Source organism: Schistocerca piceifrons, chromosome 2 (genome assembly GCF_021461385.2).
Source record: "Schistocerca piceifrons isolate TAMUIC-IGC-003096 chromosome 2, iqSchPice1.1, whole genome shotgun sequence".
NCBI lineage: Eukaryota > Metazoa > Arthropoda > Insecta > Orthoptera > Acrididae > Schistocerca > Schistocerca piceifrons.
The window spans coordinates 455,993,823-456,019,035 of record NC_060139.1 but is presented as its reverse complement, the minus strand read 5'-3'; the positions used below and the strand labels follow the sequence as shown (position 1 = coordinate 456,019,035).

Below are 25,213 nucleotides of genomic sequence, written 5' to 3'. Positions count from 1 at the left end.
AGATGAAATTGCACTACTACGGCTCGGGGTCCTGTGCACGCTACGGCACATATTCATTAAAGCGTAATGAATCCCCTGAGGTCTATTACGCGCTGCAAATAAATTTTAGCTTTGGCGTTACAGGCAATGCCGGTGAAAATTAAAAAATAAATTGCTGTATCCATGCTAATTGTAGTTTCTGCATTACAGGTAATGGCGGTGAAAGTACAAAAATAAATCGACGTATCCAGTTCAATGTGTGTACCTGTGCTCTGTCATTTTCAAATACCTTAGACTTTTTTACGGATGAAAATTGCTCGTAATCAACGTTATCGTCACTGAATGTGTGAACAAGTTCACGATTACATAAGAATCTGTTTGTCTGTATCTTTTCGGATTTTAAGTCACGTAGTTTCTGTAAATTACTTAAGTTATACTGGCTGTACGCATGTGAGAAATGTTCGGAATGAGGCGTCTGTTGTGATGTGTTAAACGCCGAAACATTTTTTATCTCTGTTACCTCTGTAAAGTTGACAATTTTCTACGTAATGTATTATTAGACGAATCTATCTCACTGATTGTCTGCTGTAAATTTTGGAATTCAGGTGTTTGATTAAACGAAATCGGTGAAGTATCGTCTGATTTGCTGTCATTATTACTTTCAATAACGTCAATACGACTGGCCAATTCATCAAATTTTTTGTCAGAATTTTTACTTGATCATCGTTTATAGTGTCAGAAGCATTAATTTGTTTTTGTATTTTACGTGTGGTTTCGTTCAATTTTTTAACATCAGCTTTAATGACATCGGAATCCTGTGTTAGTTCTAATTGTTCGAGTCTGTCGGTCACTGTCTGAAAGTCTACTGTGTGTGTATCTGTTTTTGATTTTAGATCGGAAATTTCATCACGCAATTCGGTGTTCAACTGTTTGATAGTGTTAATTTCGTCTGATACTGTAGCAATATTGTTGTCTACGTATGTTTTTGCTTTCGCAAACAATTTACGTTTATCTTCCTGTCTCTGTACGGTAATTGTTTCCATGACTTGTCTTTTTACTTTATTTTGTTCCTGTATAAATTTACGGAAACGCGTTTCACTGTTTTGCAGGTGGTGATTAAAACGTTCGTCAATTTGACTGTTCTGTTGGTCGAATTTCGCGTCTATTTTTGCATCCAGTGTGCGCGAAAGTTCTACTGTCATTAATTTAAACTCGTCGCGTAACTGTGTTGTTTTTTTCAGAGCATTGTTTACCGACTGCACTAATTTCGCCTCTAAGTGATTCTGTTGTAGCTGTTTGCATATCCCTTAATTCTTGAGCAACAGATCTAATTTCTTCACTACTTTTCCTAGCACAAGCCTCAATTTCCTCACGTAATTGTTCTTTAGTATCATGACACTGCGCGGCAACGGCTGTAATCTGTTCACTAAGCTGTCTGCAATTGCTGTCTAATTTTTCATTAAGGTTGTCATGTTTTTCATTAAGTTGTTTGATCTGTTCACTAAGTTGTTTCGAATTGTTGTCCAATTTTTCATTAAGTTGTTTGTGATTGTTCTCTTGTCTTTCATACTGTTGTTTGGAATTTTCATTAAGTTGTTTGAAATTTGCTCTATGTTGTAGCAATAGTGCCATAATTTGATCCAACCCAATATTACCTACTCTATTCTCTGTGCTGTTTGATGGCGTACCTGCAATTGTCACGTTTTGTGTAACCATTTGGTCATTCTGTGGTTCTCGAAAAGGTTTCCCAATCGGATGTGCACTGTTAGTCACTACCTCGGAATCAAATAAATCTGCCGTACTTTGAGTACACTGTTCATTTTCGTTAGAAAAATTTGTCTGTTCATTACGTAAATTTTGTAAACCGTGTGTGTCGAGCTGGGCAGTGTTCATTGTAACAGAACGTCCCACGTCATCAATTGTCGTCAAATTAACAGAGGACACAATTGAATTCGTTTGTTCATCATTAAGATAAAAATCATTATTAGTGGTCGGTACGCACTGATTGTCTGTAAATGGAGGATTGTCATCATTACACTGAGTGTCGCAAATATTATCGATCAAGTTATTAGAATCGGCTATTTCACTCATTGTACATCGCGATGTACTGTTAACCGTTTTTCGCGGCATTTTTCACTAATCAAAATTATTCACAAATGAAACAAAGACAATGCAAAATGCAGCAAACACAAATACAACAAAGAGCAACAAATTGCCGATGATCTGTGGAAGAAAGAGTGACAAATTAGTAAATGCGTTGCGCCAAATGCTAATTACATTTAAGTAAATAAGAGCAGATATATGACTACTTATCAGAATATTCCCAAAGAAATACGATCCTGGCCGGATGTCGCCAAGTGTAACCTCCCAGCAGTAATTGATTAATGGAAATGGGAGCCAAGTGTAACCTCCTCACACAAAAATTAATGAATGAAAATTGACCATGATTATTCTTGGAGGGAATGCATAGGAAATATTCTTTAAATTGAAATGAATGTTTTTCTTTAAAAGAGTTACTTTATAAAAAAATTATTATTGGGGCATTTTTTGAACAAATTAATTACAATTAACATACATTATTAGATACGCGCAATGCTGCTTCTTTACCTTCTACAATAATACTCATCGTCCAGAGTCCTGACCAGAGTCGCGAGCAGAGCACACAGCCGACGCATGCCGACTCCCGCAGACTACCACCGTCCACTCGCTACTATATCCGACCGACTACTACTGTATCCGACTGACTACTACTGTCGACTCGCGCAGACTAGCAGACTCGCGACAAGCAACAACTAACAATAAACTACTCTCTGGTCAGAGATTCTGTCACGCCTCGCCCATCGCCGGCGAAGCATACACCTTACAGCGTTACGGCCGCTATGAAACAGTTTTCATCGGATTTTTCGAAAACTATTAGATGAAAAACTTTGATTTTTGCACATGTTACATTCTGACACTTTCACTCGATAAAGAAGCGAATTTCTTTTCGCTGTCTATCATATCTACTGCGCTGCATCAAATTAAGTAAAACATTGCAAGAAATTTTCAGGATTTTGCAGAGGTAAAAATGCATTGCATATTAAGTTTGCGTATGATATATTTTACCTCATCCACTGCAATGTATGAGGTAAAATACATCATACACAAACTAAATACGCAATGCATTTTGATGAGATCCAAAGCTTTATTTCAAACTGAGATCAGAACGATATATCATTTCGTTCACGTCCTTGCACGTCTCAAATCAGACAAAATCACGTGGTAATAACAATCGTCCGATCTCATAAATGATTCGAAATATCGAGTCAAGGTTTTTTTGCAGATAACGCAACGCAATGCGGCACACACGTTGTGTGATAAATACTCGAAACTTTTTGATTCACCGAGATATGGAAGTAGCTTCTCCTCTGCAGCGAGAGGTCGGTGGCTCAGTGCATACACGTTCCATAGCTCTGTCACTGCAGAAAAACGCACGCAGCGCGGGTATACACTTCCACAGCACGTAGTAACAGTGTGGCATAACATACGAGGGTTGTCCAGAAAGTAAGTTCCGACCGGCCGCGAAATGGAAACCACTGTGAAAACCAGAGACGTTTTATTTGCAAGAGTGAGGTACACCTTCCACCTACTTCTTTACATAGTCGCCGCTCCAACTTCGAGTTTTGTCGTAGTGTTGTATCAGTTTTCCAATATCCTCGTCGTATAAAGCAGCCACCTGTGCTTCCATCCAGTTACCTGCACTGGTCTGCAGCTCGTCGTCTGTGGAAAAATTTTGTCTTCATAGCCAGCGGTTTTTGTGAGTAGAGATGAGACTCAGGGGGAGCCAATTACGGACTGTATTGTGGGTGATCAAACACTTCTCATCGGAAACGCTGCAAGAGCATCTTCATTGCCCCTGCAGTATGCGGCGAGAATTGGCATGAAGAAGGAATTGCTCGACAGTTGTGTTATGTGGACTGCATGACACAGGCGAAATCTCTAACCAGACGCTCATACTTGGCGGGAGACGCTATTCCCTACGCATTTTTACGTGCTCACTGCTCACCCAAAACTGAAAAGAGCGACGCGACGCGATGGACGGGCATAATAGAGACACTGCCCAACACATCTGTGCAAAACTTTACCGGATTTTCCCAGTGGCTTCCATTTCGCGAACGATCGGAACTTACTTTCTTGACAACCCTCGTACATGTCCACAGCAGCGGACGGGTCAGAGGGCTGCACAGAATGTCTTCTAAGTAGTTTGAATAGATTAAGGACATCAGATGGCCTATAATGCTTCCTAGGGGGAATCCAGATATCACTTCCGTTCCACTAGATGAATGCCCACGTATTACTACGAAGTGTTACCTTTCTGACAGGAAATAGCGAATCGAGTTGCACGTTTGAGGCGATACTCAATAGGCACGCAATTGGAAGATGCTTCTGAGGAATGGGTAGAAATCAGCATGAGATTCCCTGTCGATGCCATGAATTATTTCGTGTAATGAAAAGGGTGGGAGACTTACGAAGGTCCCGAAATCAGTAGTTCTACATCTACATCTACACCCATACTACGCCAGCCACCTGACGATGTGTGGAGGAGGGCACCTTGAGTACCTCTATCGGTTCTCCCTTCTATTCCAGTCTCGTATTGTTCCTGGAAAGATAGATTGTCGGTATGCCTCTGTGTGGGCTCTAATCTCTCTGATTTTATCCTCATGGTCTCTTCGCGAGATATGCGTAGCAGGTAGCAATATACCGCTTGACTCCTCGGTGAAGGTATGTTCTCGAAACCTGAACAAAAGCCCGTACCGAGCTACTGAGCGTCTCTCCTGCACAGTCTTCCACTGGAGTTTATCTATCATCTCTGTAACGCATTCGCGATTACTAAATGATCATGTAACGAAGCGCGCTGCTCTCTGTTGGAACTTCTCTATCTCTTCTATCAACCCTATCTGGTACGGATCCCACACCGGTGAGCAATATTCAAGCAGTGGGCAAACAAGTGTACTGTAACCTATTTCCTTTGTTTTCGGACTGCATTTTCTTAGGACTCTTCCAATGAATATCAGTCTGGCATCTGCTTTACCCACGATTAATTTTATATGATCATTCAATTTTAAATCACTCCTAATGCCTACTCCCAGATAATTTATGGAATTAGCTGCTTGCAGTTGCTGACCTGCTATATTGTAGTTAAATGATAAAGGATCTTTCTTTCTATGTATTCGCAGCACATTACACTTGCCTACATTGAGATTCAATTGCCATTCCCTGCACCATGCGTCAATTCGTTGCAAATCCTCCTGCATTTCAGTACAATTTTCCATTGTTACAATCTCTCGATATACTACAGCATCATCCGCAGAAAGCCTCAGTGAACTTCCGATGTTATCCACAAGGTCATTTATATATATTGTGAATAGCAACGGTCCTATGACACTCCCCTGCGGCACACCTGAAATCACTCTTACTTCGGAAGACTTCTCTCCATTGAGAATGACATGCTGCGTTCTGTTATCTAGGAACTCTTCAATCCAATCACACAATTGATCTGATAGTCCACATGCTCTTACTTTGTTCATTAAACGACTGTGGGGAACCGTATCAAACGCCTTTCGGAAGTCAAGAAACACAGCATCTACCTGGGAACCCGTGTCTATGGCCCTCTGAGTCTCGTGGACGAATAGCGCGAGCTGGGTTTCACACGACCGTGTTTTTCGAAACCCATGCTGATTCCTGCAGAGTAGAATTCTAGTTTCCAGAAAAGTCATTATACTCGAACATAACACGTGTTCCAAAATTCTACAACTGATCGACGTTAGAGATATAGGTCTATAGTTCTGCACATCTGTTCGACGTCCCTTCTTGAAAACGGGTATGACCTATGCCCATTTCCAATCTTTTGGAATGCCACGCTGTTCTAGAGACCTACGGTACACCGCTGCAAGAAGGGGGAGGGGGGGGGGCAAGTTCCTTCGCGTACTCTGTGTAAAATCTAACTGGTATCCCATGAGGTCCAGCGGCCTTTCCTCTTTTGAGCGATTTTAATTGTGTCTCTATCCCTCTGTCGTCTATTTTGATATCTACCATTTTGTCATGTGTGCGACAATCTAGAGAAGGAACCTCAGTGCAGTCTTCCTCTGTGAAACAGCTTTGGAAAAAGACATTTAGTATTTCGGCCTTTAGTCTGTCATCCTCTGTTTCAGAACCATTTTGGTCACAGAGTGTCTGGACATTTTGTTTTGATCAACCTACCGCTTTGATATAAGACCAAAATTTCTTAGGGTTTTCTGCCAAGTCAGTACATAGAACTTTACTTTCGAATTCATTGAACGCCTCTCGCATAGCCCTCCTCACACTACATTTCGTTTTGCGTAATTTTTGTTTGTCTGCAAGGCTTTGGCTATGTTTATGTTTGCTGTGAAATTCCCTTTGCTTCCGTAGCAATTTTCTAACTCGGTTGCTGTACCACGGTGGCTCTTTTCCAACTCTTACGATCTTGCTCGGCACATACTCATCTAATGCATATTGTACGATGGTTTTGAACTTTGTCCACTAATCCTCAACACTATCTGTACTTGAGATAAAACTTTTGTGTTGAGCCATCATGTACTCTGAAATCTGCTTTTTGTCACTTTCGCTAAACAGAAAAATCTTCCTACCTTTTTTAATATTTCTATTTGCGGCTGAAATCATCGATGCAGTAACCGCTTTATGATCGCTGATTCCCTGTTCTGTTGATAGACAGTGCCCTAGCAGATGGTTAGTACAGGTTGAGAGAACAATCGACAGGTGTGATGCTCGAGAGGGAGGCGGACTGGGAGCGGAGGCGGATGCGCGGCCTGCGGCTGGTGGTACGCACGCTGTGGCTGGTGGGCGCCTGGCCGCCGGGGGCGGCAGCTGGGGGCGGCGGGGGCGGAGGGCGGCTGTACGCGCTGTACGTGGCGGCCGCCACGGCGCTCATGGCCTCCTACCCCGTGTGCGCGCTCTGCGTCATGGCCGAGGCGCGCGCCGACATTCAGGTCACCGCCGTGCTCGTCGGCGTCACCTCCTCCTACGTGGGCGCCGTCTTCAAGATGCTCACGCTCTTCCTTAAGCGCTCACAGGTACGAAAGCAACCGGTTTCTTCGCCTGCATAATTATTCCACGAGCAATTGTACAGGGCGTGGCGGAGGGCACTTCGCGCATGTATTAGTGATTTTCTGTCCTATTCCATCCGCATCTTGAGCGAGGAGCACCGTAATCGACATCTACACCAATACTCTATAAACCATTGTGAGGAGCGTGGCAGAGAGTGCTTCCCGTTGTACCACATTATTAGAGTTTCTCCCCGTTCTAAAAGAAGACTTTGATGGACTAGGCACATAAGTGGCGTTACGCCCTTTTCCATCAGATGCCGATTCAATTCCTCCCTCTTTGAATTATCCATCATGAAAATTTCAGCACGATATCTTTCATGCATGGCGAGAAATACACTAATAGCCATTAAAATTGCTACACCACGAAGATGACGTGCTACAGACGGGAAATTTAACTGACAGGTAGAAGATGCTGTCGTATGCAAATGATTAGCTTTTCAGAGCATTCACACAAGGTTGGCACCGGTGGCGACAACTACAACGTGCTGACATGAGGAAAGTTTCTAACCGATTTCTCATACACAAACAGCACTTGACCGGCGTTGCCTGGTGAAACGTTGTTGTGATGCCTCGTGTAAGGAGGAGAAAAGCGTACCATCACGTTTCCGACTTTGATAAAGGTCGGATTGTAGCCTTTCTCGATTGCGGTTTATCGTATCGCGACATTGCAGCTCGCGGTGGTCTAGATCCAATGACTGTTAGCAGAATATGGAAACGGTGGGTTCAGGAGGGTAATACGGAACGCCGTGTTGGATCCCAACGGCCTCGTATCACTAGCAGCCGAGATGACAGGCATCTTATCCGCATGGCTGTAACGGATCGTGCAGCCACGTCTCGATCCCTGAGTCAACAGATGGGGACGTTTGCAAGACAACAACCATCTGCACGAACAGTTCGACGACGTTTGCAGTAGCATGGACTATCGGCTCGGAGACCATGGCTGCGGTTACCCTTGACGCTGCATCACAGGCAGAAGCGCCTGCGATGGTGTACTCAACTACGAACCTGGGTGCACGAATGGCAAAACGTCATGTTTTCAGATGAACCCAGGTTCTGTTTACAGCATCATGATGATCGCATCCGTGTTTGGCGACATCGCGCTGAACTCACGTTGGAAACGTGTATTCGTCATCACCATACTGGCGTATCACGTGGCATGATGGTATGGGCTGCCATTGATACACGTCTCGGTCACCTCTTGTTCGCATTGACAGCACTTTGAGCAGTTGACATTACATTTCAGATGTGTTACGACCCGTGGCTCTACCCTTCATTCGATCCCTGCGAAACCCTACATTTCAGCAGGTCGGTCACCTCTTGTTCGCATTGACAGCACTTTGAACAGTTGACATTACATTTCAGATGTGTTACGACCCATGGCTCTACCCTTATTCGATCCCTGCGAAACCCTACATTTCAGCAGGATAATACACGACCGCATGTTGCAGGTCCTGTACGGGCCTTTCTGGATACAGAAAATGTTCGACTACTGTCCTGGCCAGCACATTCTCCATATATCTCACCAATTGAAAACATCTGGTCAATGGTGGCCGAGCAACTGCCTCGTCACAATACGCCAGTCACTACTCTTGATGAACTGTGGTATCGTGTTGAAGCTGCATGGGCAGCTGTACCTGTACAAGCCATCCAAGCTCTGTTTGACTCAATGCCCAGGCGTATCGCGGCCGTTACTACGGTCAGAGGTGGTTGTTCCGGGTACTGATTTCTCAGGATCTATGCACGCAAATTGCGTGAAAATGTAATCACATGTCAGTTCTAGTATAATATATTAGTCCAATGAATACCCGTTTGTCATCTGCATTTCTTCTTGGTGTAGCAATTTTAATGGCCAGTACGGTACATTTCAGAAAATAGTGGAGTCAGTCAACTTTCACCTTCTTTGCTTCCAATTTGTTAGCGATTCTTACGGAGTGCTTGCAGTGAAAGTGTTGCTGCAAATTGTATTCGAAAATGAGTGAAATATATTACGCAGAGTCAAAAAAATTATTTTAAAGACACTAAGAAGAGAAGAAGGTGGCAATAGTTATAGAAATAAGAAAGACATTACTGTAACAGAAAAAAGTTTAGCCTGTTATTCGTTGCTGTCGAAAGGAGTGTAGTCAGCAGTGACTACTGATGTCGAGGAAACTGTTTTATATGTTTTATACTTTAAATGATTAAGATCAATCTTTCGTCAACCGAACGAACGAGATCTGCATTCACGATACTCGGTCGACCGCTTTTCTCTTCATCACAGACACTGATTCACCCATTTTTAGAAAATCGGTACCATTATCTTACATCAGTTTCAGTCATTACGTTTGGCCCATAAACTTCGTGATGGATTTCAGTAGCTTTACAGTTTTTGCCTCAAGAAACATTACAGAACGTATCTCACAACTGTGGGGCTTCTGATTTCGGCATACATTTTGAATGCACGTGGCTCGGAGAGGAACAAAGACACGACCTTCTTTCTCCGCTTCTCGCAGAGTACTGATTCAAGGTGCGTTGACCGCAAGAGCGGCGACACTGCCTCTACTACACATGCTACACGAAAATGGATTCGCTGGGGTAACTTTTCGATTTTGCGACTGTAGAAATCACATGCTTTTGAGGCGGAGAATTCGTCGAGCCATGTTTGAAGCGCATTTTCATGCGGAAAGGGGGTTGTTCGATAGAGGGCGGTAAAGGTGAAAATCTGAGGGCGCAAGATTATGTTAATAAGCAGGGCGCGAAATGACTTCCCAATCCAGCTCATGTATAGTGTTTTTTGTCACTCTGGCAGAGTGCAGGTGGGCGTTATAGTAGAATAGCATCCCTTCACGCAGTCTTCCTGGTCGTTGTTCTTGGATTGCGTTCCAAGACGTCTCAGTTGTAGACAATATATGTCAGCACTGATGGTTACACAGCAGTTCGTAGTACAGTACACCGCCGCTGTTCAACCAGATGCGTAACATCATCTTTCATGGATCCGCCCAAGTCTTTGTACGGGTAGTTGCTGCATTGTTTGGGCTCAATCATTCCTTCCTTTTCCTTAGGTTAGCATAATGATACCATTTCTCGTCAGCAGAAACAATAAATGATACCAATTGTTAGTGTTGTTCACGAGTCAATTAATGACGAGCAAGCAGAGATGTACATATGACCACCCGATGATTTTTGTGATTTTGTCTTAGAGCATGCGGTACCAATACATGCGACTTTTGAACCTTCTCCATTTCTTGCAAATGTCGCAAGATAGTGGAATGATCACATCTGCCAGTTCTCGAGTACAATGACGTCGATCATTGTCGATTAATGCTTTTAAACGATCTGTATTGAACCCCGAAGGCCTGCCTGAACGTGAGGAGTGACTAATGTCAAAAGTTCTTGTTTAAAATGAGAAAACAATTTTCTTGCAGTGCCTTGTCCAAGGCATTTATCCCTATACACGGCGCAAATGTTTCTCGTCGCCTCCGCTGCTGTCACCTCTTCATTGAGCTCAAACAGAGGAATGTGTAACAAATTTCCGATTTCTCCTCTCGGCACTCCATTTTGTAGCGTCCACAGCTCCATTCACCACCCCAAATGACAAAATGACAATATACAGGATGCATCAGAATCATCCGATTAAAAAAAGTAGTAACTATTATGTTATTTGGGATATGTGAGTCAACAGCGTACTGTTGGAACGGGCAAAGTCTACAGTTTCACACTTCAGTTCTAGTAAATATGTTGTCGGGACAACAGAAAGCGTTTTGTTTTCTACGTTTTGCGCAGTGTGGGTCATTAATAACTGTTTAGCATGACTTTCGTACTAGGTATGTAATGGATCCTCCGACAGCACAGAACGTTAGACGATGGCATGAACAATTCCGAGAAACAGGTTGTTTGTGTAACGGCAAATCGCCGGGTCGTTCCCGAGTGTCTGACACAGACGTCGATCGCATCCGCCATAGTTTCACAAGGAGTCCGTAGAAATCCGTTCGCCGTGCAGCTCGACATGCCCCGATATTCGTCTGGCGAGTGTAGCGTCGGCATTCACACAAGAAACCATACAAAATTGAGCTACTGCAAGCATTTCATGAAGGTGACAAACGACAACGCGTGGAGTTCTGTAATTTCGTTCTTGGCAAGATGGAGGATGACAGTTTTCTTCCACACTTAGTGTTTAGTGACGAGGCAACATTCCATCTAAGTGGAAAGGTGAACTGTCGTAATGTGAGAATATGGGATACAGAACAACCACATGAAGTTGTACAACATGAGAGGGACTCTCCAAAATTTGATGTGTTTTGCGCAATTTCACGGGAAAAGGCATATGGCCCATTTTTCTTTGCCGAGAACACTGTTACAGGAAGCACGTATCTCGATTTGCTTGAGAAATTTTCTTTTCCCACAGTTGGAGACTGATTCGAACGACTTCATTTACCAACAGGATGGGTCACCGCCCAACTGGCACCTGGAAGTGTGGTAATTTTTAAATGAAAGGTTTACTGAACGATGGATCAGTCGCATTAGACCAAATGATTCAGCCTTAGATTAGCGGCCTCCATATAATACAGGGTGTTTATAAATGAATATCGGGGTTTTAACGCTGTATAATATTTACTACATTAAACTTACAGTCATAAATGATTTGTCAAATTAAAGAGCAACTCAGACAGTTTTACTAAGAACCTTATAAATGTTCAATGTGAGCACCAGTTGTCACACGGCAGACATCAAGTCTGTAGCCTAGTTCTTCCCAAACGTTGATAAGTGTGTCGTGATACACCTTGATACACTAGAGCAATGGCTCTTCCCTCAGTGGGAAGAAGATGAGCCAGAACATCATTTTCCAGCAAGATGGTGCGCCACCTCACTGGCATAGCGAAGTACGTGATTGGTTGAACTTCACTGTACCCAAGCGCTGGATTCACCTGACCTAATGCCGTGCGATTTTTTCCTTTGGGGCCTCATCGCGGATCGTGCGTACGTGCCTCCGCTACCAGCAGACCTCCCCGAATTAAGAAGCCAGATTGAAGCAGCTGTTGCTACGATCACTAAAGACACACTTATCAACTTTTGGGAAGAATTCGACTATAGATTTGATGTGTGTCGTGTGACAAATAGTGCTGACATTGAAAATTTGTAAGGTTCTTCGCAAAACTGTTTGAGTGGCTCTTTCATTTGACACATCATTTGTAACTGTAAGTTTAATATAATAAATATTACGAAGCGTTAAAACCCCGATATTCATTTATAAACATTCTGTATTTTATACACTACTGACCATTAAAATTGCTACACCACGAAGATGACGTGCTACAGACGCGAAATTTAACCGACAGGAAGAAGATGCTGTGATATGCAAATGATTAGCTTTTCAGAGCATTCACACAACGTTGGCGCCGGCGGCGACGCCTACAACGTGCTGACATGAGGAAAGTTTCCAACCGATTTCTCATACACAAACAGCAGTTGACCAGCGTTGCCTGGTGAAACATTGTTGTAATGCCTCGTGTAAGGAGGAGAAATGCGTACCATCACGTTTCCGACTTTGATAAAGGTCGGATTGTAGCCTATCTCGATTGCGGTTTATTGTATCGCGACATTGCTGCTCGCGTTGGTCGATATCCAATGACTGTCAGCAGAATATGGAATTGGTGGGTTCAGGAGGGTAATACGGAACGCCGTGCCGGATCCCAACGGCCTCGTATCACTAGCAGTCGAGATGACAGGCATCTTATCTGCATGGCTGTAATGCATCGTGCAGCCACGTCTCGATCCCTGAGTCAACAGATGGGGACGTTTGCAAGACAACAACCATCTGCACGAACAGTTCGACGACGTATGCAGCAGCATGGGCTATCAGCTCGGAGACCATGGCTGCCGTTATCCTTGACGCTGCATTACAGACAGGAACTCCTGCGATGGTGTACTTAACGACGAACCTGGGTGCACGAATGGCAATACGTCGTTTTTTCGGATGAATCCAGGTTCTGTTTACAGCATCACGATGGTCGCATCCGTGTTTGGCGACATCGCGGTGAGCGCACATTGGAAGCGTGTATTCGTCATCGACATAATGGCGTATCACGCCACGTCTCGGTCAGCTCTTGTTCGCATTGACGGCACTTTGAACAGTGGACGTTACATTTCAGATGTGTTACGTCCCGTGGCTCTACCCTTCATTCGATCGCTGCGAAACCCTACATTACAGCAGGAAGATGCTCGACCGCATGTTGCAGGTCCTGTACGGGCCTTTCTGGATACAGAAAATGTTCGACTGCTGCCCTGGCCAGCACATTCTCCAGATCTCTCACCAACTGAAAACGTCTGGTCAATGGTGGCCGAGCAACTGGCTCGTCACAATACGCCAGTCACTACTCTTGATGAACTGTGGTATCGCGTTGAAGCTGCATGGGCAGCTGTACCGGTACACTCCATCCAAGCTCTGTTTGACTCAATGCCCAGGCGTATCAAGGCCGTTATTACGAGCAGAGGTGGTTGTTCTGGGTACTGATTGCTCAGGATCTATGCACCCAAATTGCGTGAAAATGTTCTAGTATAATATATTTGTCCAATGAATACCCGTTTATCATCTACATTTCTTCTTGGTGCAGCAATTTTAATGGCCAGAAGTGTATAATCACGATAACAGTGGTTAGTACAGTGCCTTTTTCTTTCCCTTGGATCCGTGGCTGCTATGCCGGTTAAATGTCTGCCGATCCCCATAGACAGATGTTCTGCCCCCAGGTGTGCCAGCTGGTGCAGTCCGTGGAGTGTGAATTCCCGCTATCGCCGCTGCTGGCGGGGGAGGCGCAGCGCGCGGTGGCGGCGTCGGCCGGCGACCACGGCGCGCGCCTGACGGCGTCCTTCGTGGCGCTGTGCTGCTTCTCCGTCTTCAACTGGAGCCTCGGCCCCATCGTGATGCGCCTGCTGGGGGCCGAGCGCGCGCTCGCGCTCTGCCTGCCGTGGTTCCCCTCCTACGAGCCGGCCAGCCCCTCCTTCCAGCTGCTCTACGGCTACCAGGTGCTGTCGCTGGTGCTGGTGGCGCTGTGGGTGGGCGCGCTCGACGCCTTCCTGCTCGTGCTGCTCGTCTACGCGGCGGGACAGCTGCGCGTCCTCAACTGCACGCTGCTCCACATGGGCGCCTGGTCAGAGCGCATCACACACCGTGCACTTTCTTACGATCTCGCCTCGAATCTCCCATTTACGAGGTGCGACAATAAAGTAATGAGACTGATTTTCTTTGCAAGATGTGGCAACCCTGCACGCTTGCGTAGGCACAGTATCTTTGACCTTGGTCTATCAGCTGCTTCTAGTCCGAGCGGCACATCGATACAACTGCTCAGTCGTGAGTTGTGCTGTAATAAGGTAACACATCCAGAATGAGAATTTCACTCTACAGCGGAGTGTGCGCTGATATGAAACTGCGTGGCAGATTAAAACTGTGGTGTCACCGCCAGACACCACACTTGCTAGGTGGTAGCTTAAATCGGCCGCGGTCCATTTAGTACATGTCAGACCCGCGTGTCGCCACTGTGTGATCGCAGACCTAGCGCCACCACAAGGCAGGTCTCGTGATACGAACGAGCACTCGCCCCAGTTGTACGGACGACATTGCTAGCGACAATACGGACGAAGCCTTCCTCTCATTTGCCGAGAGGCAGTTAGAATAGCCTTCTGCTAAGTCCATGGCTACGACCTAGCAAGGCGCCATTAGCCTTACCTAGTTTGAGAGTTATCGTATAAATGTCTCAAGAAGAACGTTGTAAACCAACAAAGAATAAAGTTAAGTGTATTCCAAAGCTACGTATTTTCTTTATAGCAGTCATAACGTATCCTGTTCCAGACTTGACGCCAGTCGGCGTGTGTGTACGCGTGCCTTTCGGCTCCCTTCTCAGTGTGGCGTAGCTAGCTTGTTACGCCACAACAAAAACTGTGTGCCCGACCGAGACTCGAACTCGGGACCTTTGCCTTTCGTGGGCAAGCGCTCTACCAACTAAGCTATCGAAGCACGACTCACGCCCGGTCCTCACAGCTTCACTTCTGCCAGTATCTCGTCTCCTGCCTTCCAAACTTTACAGGTTCGCAGGAGAGCTTCTGTAAAGTTTGGAAGGTAGGAGGCGAGATACTGGCAGAAGTAAAGCTGTGAGGACCAGGCGTGAGTCGTGCTTCGGTAGCTCAGTTGGTAGACCGCTTGCCCGCGAAAGGCAAAGGTCCCGAGTTCGAGTCTCGATCGGGCACACAGTTTTAATCTGCCAGGAAGTTTCAAGTTAACGCATGTTTGTTCCTCTCGTCACGGTATCGGAACCGCATAATATTGCGCAACGGTATGCCATTTCTTTTTGCGTTAAATTGGGTGAAAACGCGGCGACAACTTACGGTAAACTTCAGAAGGCTTTTGGAGAGGAGGTTAGCCGCGCGGGATTAGCCGAGCAGTCCTGGGCGCTGCAGTCATGGACTGTGCGGCTGGTCCCGGCGGAGGTTCTAGTCCTCCCTCGGGCATGGGAGTATGTGTGTGTTTCTCTTTAGAATAATTTCGGTTAAGTAGTGTGTAAGCTTAGGGACTGATGACCTCAGCAGTTAAGTCCCATAAGATTTCACACACGTTTGAACATTTTTTTTGGAGAGGAGGTTATGTCAAGAGCTCCAGTTTTTCATTGGCATAAAATGTTTAGTGAAGGCAGAGCGAATGTCGAACATGAAGACAGCAGTGGACGACCATCACCCTCACCGACGGATGGCCAGGGCCAAGGGAATTGTTAATAAACAGTGGGTTTCTCCTCGACAAACAGTTAATCAATATTACTACAAAGAAATTTTAGAAAGACTTCGTAAAAGAATTCTTCGTGTCCGTGCCAACATTGCTGTTAACTGGATTCTGCATCACGATAATGCGCCATCCCATACAGCTGTCAGTACAGCTATTTTTAACCTCAAAACAAATTTCAGTACTACCACAGCCACCTTATTCACCAGATATGGCTCCGTGCGACATTTTCTGTTTCCGAGAGTCAAAACGGCGGTCAAGGGACACCATTTTCAAACAACACAAGATGTCTAGAAAGCTGTGACGAGGGTCTTGGAGGATATTACAGAAGATGAATTCCAGAAATGTTAGAATCAATGGCAGAAGCGCTGGAAAAAGTGTGTGCAATCAGAAGGGAACTACGTTGAAGGAGACAACACTAAACTTGACTAAAACCGCAGGGAACTTTTTTTTCACGTCATTCCCATTACTTTATTGTCGCACCTCGCATGGCCAGTCAGTTCACCAGTAACGACCCCCCCCCCCCCCAATCCCTCTTCCTCCGATCTTTAAGGAATTGGACTATGTTTAAATGTCTGATTACTTTACAAGTTAAGCTCACCGGACGAAAAACTAGCCCAGTGCGCACGGACAAGTGAATTGTTAAGCCTTCACGGATGGCGCAGCGATCGAGTCACGTGCTCAACAGTTGCGCGGTCGGTGCGGCGAATTGCTAAGCGAAGGGGCCTGGTTCGATTCCTGGCCAGGACGGAGAATTTTTCCCCTCGGGAACCGGTGTTACCGTGTGTAGTTCTTACTTTCCTGTTGTCATGATTGTAATTGCAGTTGGGTTTTGGAAAATGTACTTTATTCGAACATTATGAAGTACCTCGAAGAAAACGATTTATTGACACGACAGCACGGTTTCAGAAAATATCGTTCTTGTGAAACACAATTAGTTCTTTATACTCATAAAGTAATAAGTGCTATCGACAGGGGATGTCAAATTGATTCCACATTTTTAGATTTGTAGAAGGCTTTCGACACCGTTCCTCACAAGCCTCTTCTATCCAAACTGCGTGCCTACGGAGTATCGCCTCAGTTGTGCGACTGGATTCGTGATTTCCTGTGAGAAAGGTCACAGTTCGTAGTAATAGACGGAAAGTCATCGAGTAAAACAGAAGTAATATCCGGCGTTCCCCAAGGAAGTGTTATGGGCCCTCTATTGTTCCTGATCTATATTAACGACACAGGAGACAACCTGAGTAGCCGTCTTAGATTGTTTGCAGATGATGCTGCCATTAACCGCCTTGTAAAGTCATCAGATGATCAAAACGACTTAAAAAATGATTTTGATAAGATATCTCTATGGTGCGAAAAGTGGCAATTGATCCTGAATAAAGAAAAGTGTGAAATTATTCACATGAGTACTAAAAGAAATCAGTTAAATTTCGATTACGCAATAAGTCACACAAATCTGAAGGCTGTAAATTCAACTAAATACTTAGGGATTAGAATTACAAATAACCTAACTTGAAACGATCACATAGATAATGTTGAGGGTAGAGCAAACCAAAGACTGCGATTCATTGGCAGAACACTTAGAAGATGCAACAGGTCTACTAAAGAGACTGCTTACACCACGCTTGTCCGCCCTATTCTGGAGTATTGCTGTGCGGTGTGGGATCCGCATCAGGTGGGACTGACGTATGATATCGAAAAATTACAAAGAAAGGCAGCTCGTTTTGTATTATCACGAAATAGGGGAGATAGTGTCTCAGACATGATACGGCAATAATTAAAACAAAGGTGTTTTTCTTTGCGGCGGGATCTTCTCATGAAATTTCAATCACCAGTTTTCTCCTCCGATTGCGAAAACATTCTGTTGGCACCCACTTACATAGGGAATAAAGATCATCACGATGAAATAAGAGAAATCAGGGCTCGCACAGAAAAATTTAAGTGCACGTTTTTCCCGCGTACCGTTAGAGACTGGAACGGTAGGGAGACAGGTTGAAGGTGGTTCATTGAACCCTCTGTCAGGCACTTTACTGTGAATAGCAGAGTAATCACGTATAGATATTATTATTGAGATGGCTGAATGGGCAAGGCCCGAAAGTCAATAAACTGAAAAAGGAAACAAAGAAATAACCGCGCGCGCTCTGCCTCTGAGTGAGCATAAGGCAGTGGCGATCAATGCGACATTTGTGTTTCAAAGCGGACATTGTGCGTACACATGTGTAAATGTAAGGACGTGACAGAGTGGCAAAGAGGGGCAGTCGTGTTTGCCTGTGCCCGTGGTCATAAGGTACGGTGTGTGAATCTGGAAATGTTGGTGTTTCGCGGTAGGCTGTTCAACGCATCTGCGAGCAGTGGCTGCGAATCAAGACGTCGGTAAAGATCCTGACTCAGAGGGAACAGAGATGCGTCACACGGCATATGAATCGAGATTATTTTCTAAACCCGACAGGTTTTTTTGCACGCAGTGAATTAAAATCTATGCCAAACTGTTAGCGAGAGAATACTGCAACGGGGACAGCATGCAACGAACGTAAGGAATCAGTCCCTGCACATGAGGCCATTGGTCATCCTACGTTTCAAAGACTACAGCAGCCAAAGTTCTTCGGACTGGAATAATATGTGACTGCTTCATGGATACTCCACATCCTATTACATCTCGGATGGCCTTCAGAATCACCTGACTTGAAACCAACAGAAAATCGGTGGGACATGTTGTGAGAGCTGGTAAAATGCCGACATTAGCCTATCCGAAATCGGATGGTATTGCACGATGAAATCCTCAGAGAGTGCCTTAACCTGGATGCGGCGTACCTGCACAACCATATGGGCTCACTTGCTGACCGAATCCAGGCGGCTGTCAAGTCCAGGTTCGAAATAACACGGCATTAAATGATACTTCCAATGTTTTCTCGAGTGGTGACATATATTTATCCGTTGATCTTATGCTTAAAGATTGTTGGGTGCCGCTAAATACTCTCATTAACAAACACTGGATGAGTGTGTTCTGCGTAATTCGTGCTTCGTTTTTGTTTTTTCATACCTCTGAATGTTTATGACGCCGTATCCCCTAAACTATGAGTCGCACAATAATATAATTTTTCAGATACATTCAGTGGTGTACGTAGATACTGCCTGCAAAATGAACTAGCACTAAAGAAATAATAAATTGAAGCGTCATGTCTCACGTTGAAAGTTTGCTGGGCGAATAGTGAAAGTGTTCTCATTCCGTTATCTGATCTGTCAGCGAGAAGAAGGTTTGAAACGTTTTTAAATTATATGCGAAGTTTGTTGCAAGTCGCGGAGTGCTCTCATTCTCAAATACTGAATGAATGTAGTCTGCAGCTCGCTTTGCAAGATTGTAATAATCATTTCACATTGATACTGACTTTCGCACTTACTACAGATATTACTTTGCGTGTTATAAACGCTCTCCGAACGTTTCTGTGCACTGCGTCATCACTGATTGGAAAGGCACAATGCTGAATGACCGGTACAACTTGATAAAACAGCTTGTAGAAGCTCCTAGTAACGTAACTGTGTAGAAAGGGTGTGGACTCACCTGCGTGCTCTTCAGTTAGTAGAGAAACTATACAGGCTGTCCCTAAATTAGTGACTCATTTTCAGGAATCACGTTTCGTACAGAAAACATATGTCTACACAACAATGGCACGAGAGAAGCATTAGAAATCATTAAAGTTCACTGTGGGTATCCTGAATGTCAACACAAAGAGAGCAACTTTCTGATGTAGCCTAGTATATGTTCCGCAGTTGATCAGGTGCGATGCTATTAACCCCCTCCACAATCCGATGATACAGCTGACGCAGTTACTGGTTTTAACTCTGTATACATGAATCTTTATTTAACCTCACGCGAAAACATCTAAGGGGGTGAGATCAGGCGATTTCGGAGCTCACATAGGGGTGAACCTCTGTCGATCCACCGCCCAAGGAACTCGTGATTAAGGTAACCACGATCCAGCGTCCAGGGAACATGCGATTAAGATAATCGCAAACAATGAAACTAAATGGGGAGGAACTTTGTCCTGTAGGTAGATGAACGAAATTCAAAATTCTATCACACTCCAATTGCGATTGCATACAAAGCTCAAGCAAGTCCAAGTAACTGGAACCTGTTATCGTTTGCTCTGCATTAAAAAAAAAAAAAAATAAAAATCCAGAAATCTTAACATTGCTCACACGTAGACATACGTTCAGTTTCCGGGTTTTACTCGCCAATCCTTGGATCTCATGAGGATTGTTGTCGGCCCATATCCGGCAGTTGTGACGTCCCACAAAATCACATGTGTGAAAAGTGGTCACGTCTGAGCAGAAGAGGCTGTCTAACACGCTTTCATTTTCCACGGCCTCCAAAAGGTGAGCACACATTTCGATATAACAGCATAATTTTCCTCGTCCCGGTGATGCTTTATGTGGATGCGATACTCCGTCATCTTCTGCATAAAACAGAGTATGCCAGACAGTGGATCGCGGAATCTTCAACAACGGGTTAGTCGACCAACGGAAGCGCGTGGGCTCCTTTCAATGATCTCCTCAATTCTCCGGACTGCGTTATCAGATGTTGGTCGTCTTCCTGGACGTTTCTCATTAAGGAAACTTTTTCGTCTCAATTTGTTGACAAGGAGACTGATATTAGCCCTTGTTGATGGCTCTTTCCCATGTCTTCGACGGTGCAGTTCACGCACCTCCTCGAATGTTTAACCACCAGATTTCCATAAAACAATGGCTACTCTTTCTTTTGCAGAGAGCATCACAGAAATTTGTGAAAGAGCAGTTAATTACAACAACGGTCTCATGAAAACGAATCGTTACTTTTGGGACGCCCTCTTTTTTGAGGCGTTTCCTTTTCTTGCTACAATCAGTTTATAAAAAATTAAGGTTATAGTTCAACATCCAGTCGACATCGGTGTCCCAGGATTTGCAGTACTATATACAATACTTGCGAGCAAAACATTCGGGCAAAATTTCAATTTGGTGTAATGAATCGCAGCTCTCTTGAAATGTGGGAAACTGCAAGAAGTTGCTATAACAGAGAGAAAGAACCCCGAAACTATCCGACTACAAGATTAGTGTGAACATCTCGAGCACATAACATCGTGTGTATTTAGAAACGATATGAAATGCAACCATCACATAAAATCGGTATTAGGGAAAGCGAATGGAGAGTTGTGGGAAAATGCAGTGGATCTGTAAACAAAATTGTGTACGACATGCTAATGCTAGTAATACTAGGCATTGTATATGAGAAGCCCCGGTATCACTAGGTGAAAACGGCATATTACATGAGGGCGTGCTGAAAAGTAATCCCTCCGAATTTTTTTTGTGATAACCCTTAAAGTTCTTTAAACACAACAAACTTTATTAAAATTATACATATTTATTCTTCATGTGTACAGATTTACATCCCTCGGATACTCGAGGGCTCCGACTTGAAGTGTGTAACATGTCGGTGCGTGAGAAACAGCATGCTGCAGTCGAGTTTGAATTCGAAGAGTTCGTCCATACTCTCCTTCGACATGATAATGCAAGACCCATACGCGACCGCTGCGACAACTGCAGCATTCCGATGCCCTAGGTTCAGGGCTATCGATCATCCTCCATACAGTCCCGACTTCGCCCCATCCGGTTTCCAACTGTTTACAAAAAGTAAGGAACACCTTCGAGGACTTCACTTTCATAGTGATGAAGGGGTGCAACCAGACGTGAGGTTGCGGTTCCGTCAACAAATTCGATCATTCTACAGTGACACTGTCAACAGACTGGCGTCACATTGGGAAACACGTGTTTGTCAACAGGGTGAGAGATAAATATGCAGACCTCAAGAGTAAAGGTGTAGGTTGTTTTAATAAAGTTCGTTTTTTTTAAAAAGCTTTAATATTTTTCGCATAAAAAATTCGGAGGCATTACTTTTCAGCACACGCTCATATACAGAAGCGCTTACATATAAAAACTACGCATTCGGTGGATCTGTATGTGTACCATCGTTCCTCACACAAATATCTATGCGTCTGAATGTACTTGACATCTTGCGAAGCCATATAACATGCAAAAGACGCTATATTACACAGGATGACACGACGGCCGATCGCCGTAATGATCTGACCATAAAGGCAGGGAAAAATGTAGTATCGAATGACGAAAGTGAGAATTTTGATGGCTTAGGAATCCTGTCGAGTCAATTTACGCAAGAAACTCCATTGAAATTTGTTAGGTGCAAAGTATGTATGCAGAAATGCCAGAAAAGATCCAGTTACTATGTGCCAAAATGCAAACTGGTTACGATGCGTTAAATCAGGACATGAAATCTGAAATGAGTTATTTAAATTTTAAAAATGCATTCCAGTAACGATGACTTACAACAGGAAATGCGTAATGACAAGTAAGAAATGGGTAGTGTGAAATCTGAAATAATTAGTTTGAATCAAGTCTTGAATGGAAAACTTGAGAACGGTAATCAGTATAGTTGAATTAAAAACTGAAGTTGGAGAACAGGTAGACACCCTTGAAAGAAATGTAAAGCGAGAAATCGGCGAATTTCTTAAAAAATGTAAAATGAACAATGAGGTGTTAGAAAAAAGGTTTGCGAAACAGTGGACCAACTGTCCAAAATTTGCTCTCAGAGGCTCATATAAGTGAACAATTAAGTAGCTACTTGTCAGAAAGAAATTCTGAAGCTAAGAACTAATTGTTCGAAATATGTAAACAACTAAATAAAAAGATGTCTCTTATGAAGCAAAAAGTAAAACAAAAGTGGCTGTACAAATAGATGTGTGGGTCTGTAAAACTGACAGTAAATTGGAGTTAGTAAAAAATCAGATTGTTAATTTGAACAGTGATTTTAATGTTATTAAAGAGAAAGCAGCATTTGGCAGTTCGTCTAACACCACCGAACAGTATTTTTCTTCTATTGATGCTAATTTCATAGGCTGGCGATAGTTTTTCGATCTGACCAGGCAATCAGATACATCCACTGGATTTTTGGAATGATTTGGAGGATGTGTTGGGCGTGGGTGGTCTGAAAGTGAAATCCGGTTATCTATTTTATTCGAAGAGATTTGTCAGGTGATGCTTTAGGTGTTGTGATGTTTCAGAGTAAAACGCTCTCTGAGTTTAAAGTAGCATAATAAAGAGAATGACGTATTCAGAGAAATTTGAAATGGAAAAAAGTTTGCTCCAGATCTCAAATCAGTCAAAGAAATCGCGAGAAGGCGCTTTCACGTCTGTCACATTTGATAGAAAAGATGTAACAGGAAAATTATTGTATGGTCTTAGAAAGTAAACTGCCATGGATTCATCAAAAGAGTAATCTTTCTACACCAAGGAATAAACAGATAAATTTATTGTTTTGTAATGCAGGCAACCACAGCCACAGCCAAAATACCGCGGAATTTTCTTTAGATAAATTTATTATATGGAAAAAGTGAAGAGCAAATAAATAACACCAGGCATATCGACAGAACGTCAACAACAGAAGTAATCAAGGTATAAGTGCAAATGCTCGATGTTTAGGAACACACAATACAAACAATAAACACTGTGGCAAGAGAAGGAGAAGGCCAAGTCATCAGCCACTTCGATTTCCAATTTTAACCGAGGAAAAACATAGGAATTCTGAACCTTCATGACAGACAAGGGAGCAATATGGTATTAGTCTGACACCAGTTGCGAATGAGGATAGTGTATGTCGAGAGGAAAACTGGTCCCTGTTATGAGGCAACTGGCACTCACATCATGGATATTAAAACAGTCTCAAAGACTAATTAGCAAGGGTACAAAAACAGAAAATTTTGATTGCATGTCAGTAGCGTCCATTGATACAGATACTTTATTTGATAATACCCATAACTTACTTCACAATATATTAAGTTCTTTAGATTAGTGAAATAAACAAAATGAAAACATCATGAAAAGTAGGATGGGGGCTCCAGAAACCTTGTCCGAAACGTGCCAAGCTGACAATGAGGATGAGGAGGAAGAAAATTTATTCATATTTAACAATGTAGGAAAACTACTGGCTACAGTATCTCTTGATGGAGCAGATTTGGTGACGGGGTCAATGAGGCAAGTAATGTTATGAAAACAGTAGGCCGTGATAAGTTGTTGAAGGAGGCAGAACTGGTAGAACACTGGGGAAAAACAACCAGTTCAGAAAGGAGATAGCTTACAATCATTCATGTGATGCATTCATTCTAGGATATTGTTCAAGTGTGTGGGACTCTTACCCTGTATACAGAGAAGGGCACCATGAATGGTCACAGGATTGTTTCATCCATGGGAAAGTGCCACAGAGACGCTGAAGGAACGGAACCGACAGACTTTTGAGGATAGACGTTAACTATCCCGAGAAAGCCTACTTACAAAGTCTCAAGAACCAGATTTCAATGATGACTCCAGGACTAAACGACAACAGGGATCAAGAGGACAATATTAAATTAACTACAGCGCTCCATATGTGAATGGAACGAAGAAAAGTGTAATAACTAGTTCAATAGATCGTACCCTCTGTCATGCACTTCACGGTGGTTTGCAGAGTATAGATGTAGATGTAGAAGTCGATGTGGGTGTGAGAACAGAATATAATATTTGTAGTATCGTGACGAAATAACTTTATTGCACTAAGGTAAGCGGTAATTTTGTGGAATAATGTGTAGATGATACACAGTATCAGAAAACTGAGAAAATGATTGAGCGTGTTGATGTAAAGTTAAATGACGGGCGCGACAAACGCAGAAGGAATAAAAGTGGGAAATCCTGTTCATATAAAAGTTATTACGACCGGTAGACGTAATTTTAGCCGAAAGCTGATCGAGCAGAATGTATTTATAAAACACGTGTATAATGAAGAAATAATTCATTAGAAAGTGAGCAGTTCTCTCATAGAATGTATCAGTAATTGAGGTATTTTGCCTTTTAGTAAGTGGAAGCGAGACACAGGTACGTATGCATTTATATTAAAGACCATTCAGAGTAATAGGAAAGCCATTTGCTAATACCTATCGATTTGAATCTTCAAAGAGAAAAAATAGTTGAGGTTTAAGAATGAGTAGGCTCATGATCAACGGCATGAGGATGCAGAAGGCAATGGAAAACACTGCATTAAAGACACGTAACTTATATCCACAGGGCATGTGGCCTGAATGTTGTAGGGAAACTAGAAAATCTGAAAATGGAAATGCAAAGGCTCAATCTAGATATAGTAGGGGTCAGTGAAGTGAAGTGGAAGGAAGACAAGGGAAGGCAAGTATTTCTGGTCAGATGAGAATAGGGTAATATCAACAGCAGCAGAAATGGTATAACGGGAGTAGGATTTGTTATGAATAGGAAGGTGGGGCAGAGAGTGTGTTACTGTGAA

The 25,213-nt window shown here is 43.5% G+C and overlaps 1 protein-coding gene and 1 non-coding gene across 2 annotated transcripts in view; one reads left to right on the top strand and one right to left on the bottom strand.

Annotated features, from left to right (window-relative positions):
* The first annotated feature begins 6,761 nt into the window (after nt 1-6,761).
* LOC124774936 (odorant receptor Or2-like) overlaps nt 6,762-25,213 on the top strand; it is a 130,926-nt gene continuing 112,474 nt past the window's right edge. Inside the window, exons 1-2 of the mRNA XM_047249627.1 lie at nt 6,762-7,070; nt 13,824-14,224. Of these exons, the coding sequence (XP_047105583.1) occupies nt 6,762-7,070; nt 13,824-14,224 (710 nt within the window). The remainder of the gene's footprint in view (nt 7,071-13,823; nt 14,225-25,213) is intronic.
* Nucleotides 15,014-15,088, bottom strand: Trnas-cga. Its single transcript has one exon. It is a non-coding gene; the product is annotated as a tRNA-Ser (tRNA).